This window comes from Lathamus discolor, chromosome 3 (genome assembly GCF_037157495.1).
Source record: "Lathamus discolor isolate bLatDis1 chromosome 3, bLatDis1.hap1, whole genome shotgun sequence".
NCBI lineage: Eukaryota > Metazoa > Chordata > Aves > Psittaciformes > Psittacidae > Lathamus > Lathamus discolor.
In genome coordinates, this window is record NC_088886.1 from 65,968,893 (window position 1) to 65,984,476 (window position 15,584).

Genomic DNA, 15,584 nt, shown 5'->3' on the forward strand with positions numbered 1-15,584 from the left:
AGCCTGAGAACTTGCCATCAGAATACAACAGCTCCAGTGCAAGAGGAGCCTTGCTCTTACCTTGTTCTTACCAGAGTGATAACAAGGATGACACAAAATGTTGTGCCACTTGCTTGTTACCTAAAATTACTCCCCATTTGTTAAAAGGTGCAGTGAAATTCTACAAGGTGGCATTACTAACTCAACAGACAGCAGGCATTTACCACAGCAGAGCATTGATTTCTCGCCACCAGAAATACGGAGCAGGCTTGGTGCAGGCATTTTGAAGTGAGGTTTTATCCCCCACGCACCTCTGACAACACTAAAACCCTCTTGAAATCTTTAATCTTTTCTTCTCTCTTGCTAAAGAAAATAATTCTGCCACTGAAGAGGCCTCTAAATGGTCTCTATCGCATTGCCATGCCCGTGTGTTGCCATTGCTGGTTGCTCACTGAATGTAATGCAGTAATAACCTAGTCAACTCAGCAAGAGCACTACCACATTTCTCTCCTGTTGGCCAGCTGACAAGTTTAATATGTCTCTTCCAAGAAAAGGAAGTAAATCTAAACCCGTACCTCCCAACCTGCTGGAGAGTCCCATAATGTGTCATTACCTTCGTGGTCCAGCATGGAAGAAGCTGCATCACCAATAACCAGCCCCAGGCAGCCGGTTGTGCCAGGGTTGGATGTTTAAACAAACCCCTTTGCGATGACCATAGGGTGCATCCCATAAATCACATGGCTTTGCACAGAGTCAGCAATGCAATGTTGGGATGGGTAAAAGAGAAACACTGGGGTTGGGGGCAGGGATGGGGAAAACAAGATGAAGGGATTGAAATGTTGGGGAAAGTCCATGATGTTTTTAATTGCAACTAGCAAAGGGGGGGAAAGAAGAGAAGGCGAGAAGAAAGGGCTAGCAGCAAGGAATTTCCAAAGTGTCTTCCTGCCCCAAGCAAAGCAGGAACTGGGAGGAGAGGCATGGAAGAGGAGCCGGGAACAATATGCGGAGAAAACACAGGGGCTTCCTCTCTCTGCAGGAGAAGACCCCACTCTATTGCAAAGTAAGTGCTTAGCAGTTGACTGCTTCCTAGCATGCATGCCTTCTCTCCCTGGCTGCGTTGCTAAGGGGGAAGGGGCACAAGCCCACCGGGGATATATAGGTCCCTGGCAAACAAGAGGGCTCCAGACAGCAAACAAAGACCGATGGGTATTTATTCCTTAATTACGAAAAGCTTTTAAGAAACAGCCCACTGTAAATCCTGCCTGCTGAGGAAAGGGACCAGGATTTATGTGCGCCAGGGCAAAGAGGAAATAAATATCTCTCTGGCTCCTGATCAATATTATGAGTGTTTTGCCAACCTACAGGGTGTTTTATGAGCTGGAAGGACAGAAAGGGATCATTAATAATTAAATAAAGTCAACCTATTAAGCTTATTACTTCTTACAAGTTAAACATCCCTGACGGATGAAGACCAGCCCTATAGGAGAGCCACAGATAAGACAGCCCATGTCTTGTCTCGGACTCTGGACCAAGGCTCTCCAGCATAGTAACCCAGCTTGGAAATAATCTGGTTACACTTGGGGAAGTTATGTGGCTGAAGACTGCATTCACACCTCTGTTAAACCTGCACAGTTTTGTCCACCAGTGAAGACAGGCAGAGAGGGACAATTTAGTGCCATAAAAACATGCCAAAGTCAAGTTACTTCTCCTACCATCAGACCTATTCAAGCAACCAAACCAAATCATCACTCGCAAAAGACAGGTGGCTTCCCATCAGAAGCATACCCAAAGGCCCTCACACCGCTGGGGAGCTGTTTTCTGCAGCCCACAGGTCAGGATCTTCTCTACCACTAGCTTCACTAACACATTTGCCAGTTTTCCTTTAATAGCTGTGTGTTTAAAGGTAAAACAAAAAGCCCTACCGTGCATGACAGAGAGAGACTGCTCACATGTGCCGAGCTGAATGTGTTTCTCAAATTAATCATGTCTTGCACCACACTTACCAGTATCATAATTCAGATTTAGCAGAGCTTCTCCACTTTCTTTGCCCTCTCTTCTGACAGCATCCCCCTCCAAAATAGCTGCTACTTCTGCACTTGTAGGCTAGCCTTCCAATGATGCCACAGGGTAAGCAGCAGTTCTCCCTCAGGTGTTAAGACAGCTGCAGGATTTATCACTGCAGAACATTAACTACCAGCCTGGACGAGACATCAAGGTTTACTGACTTCAGGCTCTTTAGATAAATACCCTGCAATTGTGGGCTCTGATATAGCACATCAAATTGCAGCAAAGTTATGTTTTCATTGCAAGACACTCAATCTAATAATTTTTAAGATGCACTCAAAGAAATATATTAAGCCTGAGGTTTCCTCCATATAAAGTTAAGCAAAAGCTTTGTAACATAAAATGGCAAGGAATGCTGCCGATGCTAAGAAAAGGCCTATTAAGTTGAGAATAAAGACTGTGTGACAACTGTAAGCCCTGCAAGCTGGTTAGGTCTTTTCTCAACACAAATCCAAGCATTTTTGTTCCATGCACCTGTGTGAAATGAAAACAGTCCCTTAAGATTTAACAAAAAGCTTGAAGAATGCCACAGATTGTACTTTTCTACTAACCCTGCAAGCCCCAGAATTTTTCTAAGAGCATTGCCAGCAACATTCAGGAGGAAAAACCCACTGACAATGGTGAGCTCTCAGAATCTGAAACACTTAGCTTGGTGAAAACAACTTCAAAAGCACTGTGAACAGTGAAGGAAGATGGGTTTCTGGTAGGATGTGCACGGAGAGACCTTATGAGAATCTGGAATACAACAGCCATGAATGATTACTCCTTTTCACCCACCCTCTGCTGACCAAAACAGTATTGAGTTCCTGATCTGATTCCTTTTACCTAGATGTTTGATGTACAAGCCTACAAGCACCCCTGGAGAATTTAAACCAAAACATACCATTGTGCTGGCTACCAAAAACAAGCTAATAAGTTATCACTGTGTGGTTCTAGATACATACATGGACTGCTTCAATTTCTTGGGTGGTCAACCTCAACACTTGCGCATACTACAAGTATTACCTAGAAAAGCCAATAGCTGCTCTACAACAGTTGCCTGGGAATGCTAAACCCAAGGAGTATATTCACTTCTTGCTTGTTTGCAGTAATACATATATATGCAGAGAATCATAATTGCAAACAAATATCTAATGCCTTTCATTATTCATGTGTAACCATACTTAACCTGATGTCTTAAGTGTATAAATCAAATTGCATTGTGCCAGTACCTAAACACAGACTGGAAATTTCAATTTACAATTTGATATACAGTCACTCAAGTTAGAAGATTCCATTAATTTGCAATTTGTTAACACTAATTTTCTCCTACAGGAAGGCAACACTTAATGCAACAGTATTTTAAATATAGCTCAAGAAATCATTCCAGGGTTTTTTTCTTTTTTTTAAGGGAAAAAGTATGAATTCCATTTCCCCCACAAAATATGGGAAAAACATTCCATTTTCCCCACAAAACATGGCAGTCATTTTGAACAGTTCTGAATGCTACTAAAAATTAACTGTTAGGAAAGGTTTTGCGGAAGTCAAGGTAATCTGTTATCTTGGTTATTCATGTCTAAAAATCTAGCTATTTCCAACCCAAACTGGGCTTCTGCTTTCATATTCTTATTAGAGGAAGCTCTTGTACAGTGTTCAGGGGAGGAGGGAGTGACATACAAATATTTCAATGCATAAATCTCAATAATCTGTGCCAGGTGAGAGACAGAGCGAGGTAGCCAAGTGAGGTTCCCACCGAGCCTGAGTAATGTGGCATGTAACAGGGATGTACATCAGCGATGTGCTTCCCAGTGGCTCCTCCCGTGATGCGACTATCACAGTGCATTAAGGATACCATAACAGTCGCTGATGTGATCTGCTTTGGAACGTATCACATCATAAACAGATGAGAGAAGAGAAATGGAGCTTTTCCTCGGCTCATAATGCTGTAAAGTGGAGAAGTAGCGTAACTATGAGTGCACCAATGCCTTACAAATAATGACATGGGGGGTGGGGGTGGGGGGTGGAACTCTCCAGTCTACCCAAAGGGCTGACCAACTTGCAGCAGAGACATTAAAGAGATCTCAAATGAGAGCTTGCTTTAGTACACAAAGGTGGCTTCAATGATCCAAAATGAAAAAACATGTTGTGGGCTGCAGAAGGGGAACTCAATCTTTATGTGAGGATCAGGAACTGGAAGAGGGCAGTCTAATTACAATGCTTCACAAAGACCTTCCTAAATTTTCTTGACAATTTTGATCCTCTGTTACCAATAACTCCCACAGTTTGGTTTGCAAAGAAAAACAAAAGCCCTTTCAGGGGGCTTTAATATCTTAATTCCAGCAGAAGCAATGAGATAATACTTCTTGGGAGTATTTGGGGAAAAAAACCCCAACATTACACTGAATTTATGTAAGACATAAAAGAAAAAACACAAGTAATAAACATTGTATTTGAGCACAGACTGTGAAGAAAAACACATTTGGAGCAGCAAGCAAATAAAACAAATGCTTGTGCTGCACAAGTCAGTAGTGGAAGGCAGGCACGTTTGAAGCTGAAGGTCTAGAGGGCTGGAATGTAGTCAGACCACCCCTGTGGGCAGCACTCCTGTGACCCTTGTTCTTCAGATGCTACAGGGACCTCTCCCTCTGCCCCCTTCCTCTTTCAACATCTCCTCATCAGCAATTACAATGCATCCCATGCTCTTCTCTTCCTCTCCAACACATCTTCCCTTCTTCACCAACACACTTCTGCCTGTTCCACTTACACCACCTCTAGTGGTGGCTTCACCAGAGCTACTCTGGCTGCCTCGAACATCTCCCTGATGCTAAGGACTATACAAAAATCATCATACTTTTCCATTTTTAATGACTACTTTTATTTAGTAAACACGATGCCTGTTGTGCCAAGTTACATCTCCTGAAGTATCCTCTCTGTTCAGCAAATGATGGGATTTCCCTCTACCTCAGTTTCAGTGGGTTGCAGGGGTTCGGTGCCTTTCTAAAGCCACAAATGGTAATGAAAGGCTGTTGGTATAGATCAGGTCACATGTCTGAAAGAGCAAAGATGAAGAATTAACTTGAGCAATTAAGGCTGAAAAAAGACTTGAGAACTCCTCAGCAGTTAAACACCCATAGAAATCCATGGAGTTTCCTCTGTACCTAAGAAATGAAACCTTAATGCTGTTTTTTTCTGTGTATTTTGCATGCAACGGGACATGTGACACTGGAGTTGGCCAAATGTGTCCCAAAAGGTGAGATTAGAAATGGACTTAGCTTTCAAAAGACACCCGAGTGCTCAAGTACTGCTGAGGCCTTTCTAATTGCACACCTCTGCTGATTAATCACTTGCCAACCTTTAGGCCTTTATGATTTACAAGCCATACGGTTGGTGCTTAACAGTGGGAAATCCACATAAAACCTGACAGCAAAGAAAATCCACACCAGAGACACTTCCAAAAGTGACAGCAAGTTCTGCTTGGAGAGCACCTCTGGAGAGAGGTGTGCAGGGATTGAAAAGCCATGTGCCAGAATTAAAGCCTCTTGGCTCTCAGTGTGTAAGTGCCTTCTCTTTTCCAGCTACTTCCCTGCAAATCCCTCTTCAGGACACATTTGGAAATGATTTAAAAAAGATAAACCACCCTTAATCTGTTACCAATTAGGGGAAACATGTGAATATTATTTTCTAATTTGTGACTCCATCTTAAAAGCAAAATCACTGAAATAATTACATCGGCTCCTGAATATTTCTATTGTGCTCCCGAAAGAAACCCCAGGAATATGGGGTTTGTCCTCTCCTGGCTGATATGCCCCAGGGCTGAATGTATCAATAAGTACCATCAAAGCCCTGAATGTGAACTGCCAACAAAATTTCTGGTTTGTGGCAGCTGCAGCCCAAGGGCTGCCAAACTGATTAGTTACCTCCTAATGGTCTTTGTGCAACTTGGGTCTGCAGCAAGGAGGTGGGAAGGAGAGCAAGCCAAGGAGGGTAGAAGTTGTATAGTAAACACACGGTGTTCAAGTTGTCCGCTACACAAGTGACCGGTTTCCAGCAGGCTGTTGATGTACAAGCTCTAAGCCAGGATTTATGTGAGTGGCGACGGAGGCTTCCTTTTAAAACCCAGACGCAGTGCGACTTGAGTGACTAACTCTTGAAAATTGGTAATTTCCTGGTGGTTAGCAGGAGAAGGCCTGCCAATGGGAAAGCAGAAGCTGCTAATAAATTTATAGTGCGTTATATGCCAATTAGACCCCTTCAGCCCTTCAAGAGGCAGCAGCACCAATCAGGTTATCATTCCACAAATGTACTCTTTAGAGCTGATCTCATCACAAATCAGTCCTGCATTTAAAGTGCAATTCTCATTAGCATTACCTGGGAATGCACTTGTGAAACAATGCAAGCAGGTATTTTTCCTCTCCCCTCTAAGTGTCCTTCCCCAACGCCTTGTGCACTGCTATTTACTTCTCGCACACAGTCACGTCTGAAGTTCAAATGGTAAACAGTCATTTTGAGTATCACATTAATTCTACATTGAACCAGATTTATTACACACATCATACTTGGGAGTTTCACTGTCATTCACAAGCCAGCCGTGAACTTCCTAGTTAAATTACATCCTCGTATCTGACCATGCACCATGCAATATTCTATCAATACCGTGACTCAAGAGCAGATCCTTCAGCTTCCCACCCCATGACATCCACAAGTGCTAAGACAGCCAATACTGCTTATTTGGGCATCCAGAAAAAGCAACAATACAGAAGCAGGGAAAAAATATATAGTCTGTATGGTTTAGCATCTTCAGCAGATATCCAGATCTACCTTAAACCTCTGGTTACAGCTTAAATCACATCTTACAGTCTGTGCAAGCAACACTGCATTTTGGATGCTTTGCAAAGCAAGTTCGCCTTCATTTTCTGCCGAGCAAGGCTAGAAACAAGACTTTAGTTTCAGCTTTGTAGCCTACGGCAATACAAAGATGCCTCCTGGTCAGGAACACAAGCCAGCCTGAGTCCTGGTAATGCATTTTCCTTTTCCTTCTCAAGCTAGGTTCAGACTTCAGAGTACAAGTAGCAGACAAATGTCCTATAACTGTAGCTGTTTTGGCTCCGAGTGCTAAGGAATGCTCTTGTTGGGGCTCAGGAAACAGGCTGTGGAAACTTCTGAGCTTGTGTCATGAAGAACAAACCACCATAGACTTTCACAGTGCTTTGCTCTTTTCCTTGTGCACTGGGATGCCAAAGAGCATCAGGATGCGGCAGCCCATGCTGGAAGGCAGACTGAAGGAACAAGACCTCCCTAATGCAGGGATTACCAAAGCAACCTTCACCTCCCCGTTCCCTCTCCTGTGCAGTCAGGTAAACTCATCTTTAGTCATGGCAGGACCAAATTCTACTTGCCCCTGCCTCATTCATTTCAGGTTTTGCAGAGCCTCTTCACAAAAGAAACCTCAGGAAGAGCAGTGCACGATGCCTCAAGCCTTGGGCTGTCACCTGCATCTTATTTCTACTTAACCTCTTAAATAACATTGGAATTCACTTTGTCCCCTGATGGGCGCCGTAATGAGAACCACCCGTCAATCACAGCTCCATTAGCCTGGACAGACTTCCACTTCCTGAAACAATTTATTGGATTCCCAGAAGCGAATGGACCTTCTTCCTTTTGAGCTGGGGTTTTTTTGGGGGAGCTATTCAGCGGGAGCGGGTCTCCCTTGTGTTCCTGCTGAGCCAGCATTGTTCCCCTCGTTTGCTCATGAAAACGGTTTCCTGAGTTGACCCACCTCTTCTTGTCCCGGGCAGGCCGAGTGTTTGCCAAAACCTCCTTTTGACTGCTCAGTTCAGCGGCCCTATACAAAACCCACCAGCTGTTTCCAGCCACTGAGGCAGGGGAAGGAGCCAATTGTGCTGTTAACCCCTTCTCAACAAAAACCCTCTGCAGAAGGTCTGCTTGGGTTGGGCAGTTGGTTGCATGGATCCATTGTCCTTAGGGCAGATGAGCGGGACTCCAAAGTAGCTCCTTCTTAGGAGAAAAGGATCTACTACCATTTAGTGTGAAACTAAAAACAATTTTGTTTTCTTCTTCCTTTCTCTTGGTTACACTCAAATTGCAGCTCAAAGAAAAAAAATCTCCCTAATAGAGGCTAAAACTGCTTTCATTGAAACATTATCCTTAAAGGAGGATTTTCATTTCCCTGAGTGTGTGCAGTCCTTATGAGGTTCATTTGCGATGTGCCTATCTGTTTTGATGGGATAATAAAATGTCTTTTATTTAAAAATATTTCCATTTTCCCCCAAAGGGATTTAAATGGCCAGTTAATCTTTCTGCTTCAGAACAACCCACTGAGTAAATAAAAGAGGGCTCGAGATGATATAAACCAATGTTTCCCCCCCCCCCCCAACACTGGTCTCGAAGACTAAAATACAACTGTACCTGAGCATCAGCTGTACAGCTTTTGTAGTATAAATCAGTTTAACTTTTAGCCTGGGAAAGAATAAAATGGAAACAAGATGATAGTTATCTCTAGCCTTCTGTGATTCTCAAGTCAATAGTAAATGGGGGGACTCGTTAGTGCCATAGTGATCCAATCAGGATGAAATTATGCAGTCATGTAAGAAATAATATCTATTAGGCTAATTTAATCAACGAATACTTTACAGATGAATTAGAATGCAGAATCCAATTATTTCAAACATTTGGACTGTCAGCCAGTGTGTTTCTGAAGCGGCAGAAGGGGAGAAAAGGAAGGTTTAAGGAGCTTTTTAAGATGAGGGTGGCTGGGCTGTGTTTATAGCAGGAGAGCTTCTAACAGCAGCAAACCTGACAACTACAATCAGCACCTTCCGCAGCTCAGAGGGCTCACGCCCGGGCGGCTCTAATCTAACCCCTCTCCATGGCTCCTGGGGCACCTTCCTTCCTCTGGGATATTGGTATGGACAGCTTGATTTGCTATTTTCAGTGGCTGATAATTACTGTCTCGGGTCTTGCTAATTTCCCCTTGCCAGTCACCCTTTTAAAAGAAGCCTTACACTCTAATTACAATAGGTCTTTCTATTGTGAAGAGAAGACGTGCTCCTGGATTAGAGCAAAATACCCTGCAGAACTCCACGTAGTATTTATTCCCCTTGAAAATGAAGAGCTCGCCTTACAATGGCAAGTGAAGGGAAATAGTATAACACATCATTACTACTAGGAGGAGAAATTGGTTTAAAATGCAACTTGACTCAAACAGGAGAGGAAAGAACTGAGAGCTGCGAGTACACATAGGTCATATCCTTGCTCCAGCACGACTCAACATCTATTTTGCCGACGCTTTGTCAGATCGCAAGAGGATCCTAATACTCATGAGAAGACAATTATTCCTCCTCCCCTGAGAAGTGACTGAGAGAAGTCTCCTCATCCCCTTTCATCATTTAAGGTGGACTCAAGTCCCTCAGCACTTCTCAAGAACTAGTGAAACATCTTACACACGTCTGCACTGGACAGTCCCATCATGTGGGGCCTGCCCATTGCATTTACTGTCAGAGCAGTTATTTCAAGAACTGAAGATGGCAAATGAGTATGTTTTGCTCATGCCTACAGGTTAAAAATGACTTTTCTCCCCTTTCTCATCATTAATGGACAAGCTACACTGAAAGCTACTACTAGCTTGTACAGTAGAAAACGAGGCTATAAGAAAGTGATGAAGTCGCTATCTTGTGGCCTGTCTTTTACAAAGAGCTGAATAAGCTTCATACTGTGCCTTAAGCTAAAAACACCTCATGCCATTCTGCTGGCTTATGTATTCCTTTTGAATATTTGAGTGAAGAACACAGAAAACCTTGTGCCTGCTGCAGAATGTAGATGCCCCCATTGCTCTGTAAGGTTTGTGCTGCTATTCCCAGCATACCCGTGATCCAAACATTCTGCTGCCCTGTCATCTGGAGCAGTTAATGGACTCTCTCATTGACTGAATCCTGCTTATTTAAACATTTAATGCTCTTCTGATGCCCAAATGATGCCTGTTTCATGTGATGGATTAGCACAGAATACAGCAATGACAATTTTCTGCAATCTGTGGAATATCACATTTTGATTACTTCAGGAGGAGAAAGTAAAGTTCTAAGTAAACTGTTTGATTGATAAGGAGCAGAGGAATACTTAATGTGGTGGTTCTTTGGAAGCTTTTATGAATGCCTGGCAGGACTATGATGAGTCTCCACAGAAGACGGGCAATGGCTGTGGGGAGATTTAAGGTATTTATTGCTCAAATAAAACAAAGCCAAGTGACATGAGTAGGTGCAGTAGCAGCAGCACAGGGTGACTGCAAGCTGCTGATCGAGACCAAGTGCAATTCTCATTCTTGCAGAGCAAAACCAAACAAATTTCCCAGCTTGCCTATAGAACATTGATAGTTATTTTAGGAATTGCAGATGCTGCTTCTTTTCACCGAGGAACTGGTTTTCATAGCGTTCTAGTTAATGCTGGTGTTGTTCTACTTTTGGGTGGTAAATTATTTAACAGTACCTTTTTAAGATGAAGATGCAAGATCCCCAGGGGACCTGTTCCTTCAGTAGCAGCATTTCCAGCTATGAGACTATCGACTTCAAGCTGAGAAAGGTTATCCAAAAGGAGTGCTCTTAGCGTGGTGATCTGGCTGCTCTCTGCTGAAGTTTGTAAGCACTGATGTCTAGTAAATGCAGTAACTTTTGCTGCAAAGCAACATGTAGAGCTTCTCTGAAGAGACAGGCTAGCTTCTTATCCATTACCAAACACTCTTATTCAGGGTTTTGATGGCAGTAACATGTCAACAATCTTCTTGCGTGGTGATAGAAGCTTCCAGATGTGACCTCCCCACTCTGAAACAATTGCTGAACTGCATCTTTGTGAAGATCCCTAAAGCTCTCCCTGACTGCAAGCAAGGAAGGGAGTCTGTACTGAAAGCATCCTCCCAAAACAGCTCAGACTAAGGGAATCTTATGAGAGAGAAGGAAAAAAAGAAACCACCACTGAAGGGTAAGATGCATTTGAAGGGAGGGCTGTGTCAGAAGCACCGTCTCCTTCTGAAAAGGGAGCTCATGGTGCTATTTTGCTATGAAAAAAGGCACAGTTACAGTGGTGAAGAGAACTGATTGTTTTATCTTCAGTTTCATAATTTCTGGGTAGGGTTGATGGATGTTTTGGACAGAGGAGGCTGAAAGGAGGCTTTGTGACCCCAGATGATACAAACAGTTGTTGTGAGCGGAGATTGTCTATTCTGAAAAGAAGTGGGGGAGACTCCAACTAATCTATCAGTGATCTACTGCTGGCAGACAGATGCATTGATTAGAAATGACAGCGCTGCAACAAGTTTGATATCCAAGTGCAGTGGAACTAGCTAGCTGTCATATGTTGTTGAAAATGCTGCCTGAGAGCTACAACTGTGCTGGTGATTTTCAGCTTTTCTAGCTTACTTCAACATCCAGTGTGTGCTCTGATGGCAATACCCGTGGCTTTGCTGGTGCTCCAAGGAGGGTAAAGATGATCCTGGTAATGAAGAATGCTTACAACTGTATTTGCAGACTGAAAACATGGTGGCTTTGGAGGATGCTTTGATATTTCAGGTGCAGAGAAGAACCCAATGACTAACATTATTGCTGACTACCAGAACAGACCATGCAAGAGCAAGGACTAAGGAAGGATCTGTTGTCTTCCCTGCAAAATGCTTGACTTTCCAGGGCTATTAGGTTGGGCCATCACATGTCCCAAATTACTTGCCCTTTGCTGCTAATGTTCAGGATGAGATACTTAAGTGGTAAGAAAATGAATCCATTCTGTCTATTGGAAAAAGTTGGACACTCAAAAATAAATAATTCCTGATTATTCTCAGATCCAAACAATGTGGCAGACCCAGCTGGTTACTTTGTATGGCTTTTATAGTGGAAAGAAAGGTTCCTATTATTGATGTGACCTGGCAATTCAAGTTCATCTATCAAGGTCTATTAAGATAAGGTCTATCAAGTTTTTGAGAGGCCTTTTTTAGCTCCTGGACCAGACCAGAAAAGACGTACCATGAAGAATTGCCGGATCAGACCCTAAATCACATCTTGGTGGGGAACGCATGGATCCCAGCCCTGCCTTGCTGAACCATGGCCAGTCCCAGTAATCCCACTGTTTGCTTGTAGTCCATGCTTTGGGAATTGCTTCTGAGGAATACAATAACCTCGTAGCCACCTCGAATCCTGTCTGGATGCTCTGAAAAAAGCTATTGCTCCCTTAGAGATCAAGTGGGCAGCAGCCCCTTAACAGGAACTGGTCTATGAGCTACCACCACATGTCTAATTAATGACCCTGCCGGTCGCAGCTGGAAGAGCTGAGCTGGGGGTGATTAATTAAATTAGCTGGCAGAGGAAATTACAGTGGAAAAGCCAAAGTTTGATTGCTCCATAATTAACCACAGTGCAAATAATATCTGCATCTATAACTTCCAGCGATGAGATCAGAAGCCAATTGAATTTGGCACTGATTGAAGCTGTAAATATCCTGTGGTGAAAAATGATAGGTTTGTTCTGCAGGGAAAACTTACAGAAATGGACACGCAGCGGATGCAAGAGGGGAGCAGGGGACATGGGAGGAAAAAGCACTGGAATTAGATCTTGATTTCAGCTGATTTCTGGAGTGATCGAGGACTCAACATGGAACAGGAAGAAATATTTAAGTAATCTGCTCTAGCTGCTGAACGCTGTGAGATTCCTTAACAGAGATCCTACAAAGTACAGGCCACCTAGATCATTTGGTCCCTTGCCTTGCTCCCCATCATGTATTTACTAGTGGTTGGGATTCATTGCTTTGCCTGGGACATGACTGTACAGCTTAGGGTAACCAGTCCAAACACTTCCTCTCAATTACATCCCCTCCTCCTAGGAGCACTTGCTTGAACTACAAAACCCCATTTTCGCAAGTAGTGCGTCACCTCCAAATGCCTGCAAATGCCTCCATCCCCGTGATTATCACCATTTCATTAACCCCTTAAGCATCTCCTCCTGAAGATGCTCACTGAAGACCCAAAATCTTTCTTACCACTCTTCTCCCAGATTCCCTTTCTTGTTTGGAAAGTTATGGTCTTGACATGCACCCACTTTAGTCCCTGCATCAAGCTGAATTTCTGTGAGTCTTATCCCACTTACGCTGCTGATGTAGTTCTGGCTTACAGAAAGCTCACATTTTTAACTGAGGCTTGAGATGCCCCCAGCTAAGCTTTATTTACACGCTTTGCAGACTGCTACCCGATGTCCTCCTGATTAGAAACCCACATTCAAGATTTTTCCTTATATTTCAGGCAGTGGAAACTAGTTTTTCCTGGATACTTAACAGTGAAAGGGCACTACAGACCTATCTAAAAGAACGTTTCCCATTTTACACATTTTATACATTATGTTGCTCTGCTTGACAAATACATAGCTGGGAAATACACATGCCTGAGAGGAAACTGTACTGTCAAGATTCCATTACAAACCCAGAACCAAATACTCTGAGGCCAGCAAAAGGCCCCCAGATCACACTGAACCCCCTGAGGAAACCTGGAAACAAGCACTTCAACTGAGAGCTGATTGCTGGGTTTGGGCCAGGCAGCAACTCAATCTCCTGCTTTTTTGTGGAAAAGGCTTTCCCTACAACAGCAAACAGAGAGGTGCAAGAGTAGCAGATGTGCAGGTTGGAGCAGCTGCTGCCAAGGACCCTTTATATTAACGATCCAGGGGCATTACTTTAAACTGAATGAGCCACTTCCTTTGAATCAAACATTCCCAACTATATAAGAGGTTCAAAGCACCATGGGTTGGCTCCTTCAAGTAGAGTGTGGAACACATTGGGCGCATGTGGAGCTTCCAGGTGGGTTTCTCCAAAGAGAAAGCAGCTCGTATGGACCATCTCATGAACCAAACTAGTGCCTTCTGCTCCAGACCAATACACTCATGTAGATCATAGAATCACGGAATGATTTGGTTTGGAAGGGACCTTAAAGGTCATCTAGTCCAACCCCCTGCCACAGGCAGGGACACCTTAGATATGAGCACCTACTTTGTGGTCCAACCCACCTTACCAAGTCTGCTGCCTTGCACTGAGCGGTACCAACCGGCCCATGTAAAAGCAAATTACAACTCCTCAATATGCATGAAAACAACAGCACTACATCGATTGCAAGTGCAAAAGTCCTGCTCTGCTTTGTCATTTCTTTTTGACTGAGAAGAGCCCAGACCAATCGTAAGCACCATGAGAAGACTTCTCCAAGTACATTAGCAAACAGCACAGGTATTAAATGCTGTCAGAGAAAATAGTTGCATCTGAATTTGCAAGGCACCCTGCACACGTACATAATCATAAGGTGTCCACTAAATACTGCTTGACAAATTAGTCTCATGATTAACTGGAGACTTAACCAGTTTCCCTGTAGAGGAGCCAGGCACTGCATCCCACTCTTGGCCTCAGAAACACACAGTCCTGTTCTTGCTCTGGTGCATCCTGCCGCTTTCTGTAAGTCAAGGAGCTCTGCCTGTTTATCCCAAGTTATGTCTCTCAAATAAAATAAAACCAGTTTCAGGTTTTATTACTACTTTATTACTCCTGAGCTGTCTGCACTATCTTTTGCTTTACCCTGAAAGCCTTCCCTGTAGGCTGCGTTGATGATGGTCCTTTTCTGAAGGGTATTTTCTTCGCACTACAGAGACATCCCTTCTGAAGACCACAGTAAAATTTACACCAGGACACCTCAGGCTCTCTCCTCTCTTATTGCACATTTTAACCCATACACTGATACCCAATATATGTGCTGATGCACTGGCACAGGATGACCAAGAAAGTTGTGAATGCTCCATCCCTGGCAGTGTTCAAGGCCAGGCTGAATGGGGCTTGGAGCAAGCTGCTGTAGTGGAAGGTGTCCCTGCTCGTGGCAGGGGGATGGAACTGGATGAGCTTTGAGGTCCCTTCCAACCCAAACCATTCTACCATTCTGTGATTAAATGAGCTGTCTGGCTTCACTAACAAATGCCAACTAAAACACTGGATTTGGACATATATTAGTTTCACAAGTCCCAAAACGTGATCAGAAGAGTGACTTTCTGGACACTCTTCTCTTATTTCATCTCATGTTTTTCTGCTGCACATTTTGTGCATTCCTAGAGCCTCAACTGCTCCTCCACTTGCCCCACAAACACCCCAAGGCCCCTTGTAATTCAAAATACCAGTGACTTATTTGTAACAGAACCGCCATCACTCACACAAACCAGATACTTGGCTTTTCAAAGGGACCTTTGGCAGGACCTTTAAGCAGCCTCCCAGTGTGTTTCATGGAGACACCAGCAAACCTATGTGCCAGCTACCCGCAGCTGTGCTGGTCTCAGGTCTGATCAGCTACAGGCAAGGGGCTTCGCACAGATTGGGTTTTGAAAGCCCATGAATCAGACAGAAATTCCATCACATAATTAAGAAATGTTCCCCTTCCCCAATTTTAAATCCTCTGTTGCCTTTAATTAACTTGCCCTAAAGCAATAAGCCACGCAATGAGGTTGGCTTGAAAGTATAAAGCAAGTATGAAGTAAAACTCTGACAAGTAT

At 43.6% G+C, this 15,584-nt stretch overlaps 1 protein-coding gene across 6 annotated transcripts in view; it reads right to left on the minus strand.

The window, feature by feature from the left end:
• The window catches only part of AGAP1 (ArfGAP with GTPase domain, ankyrin repeat and PH domain 1), a 327,080-nt gene that overhangs the window by 13,879 nt on the left and 297,617 nt on the right, over positions 1-15,584 (minus strand). The window contains exon 17 of one of the 6 annotated variants that reach the window (XM_065669645.1): positions 4,678-5,071. The exons of the other annotated variants lie outside the window; for them this stretch is intronic. Within the exon in view, the coding sequence (XP_065525717.1) occupies positions 5,059-5,071 (13 nt within the window). The 3' untranslated portion in view covers positions 4,678-5,058. Of the gene's footprint in view, positions 1-4,677; positions 5,072-15,584 lie in introns of those variants that run through there. 6 annotated transcript variants of the gene reach the window in all.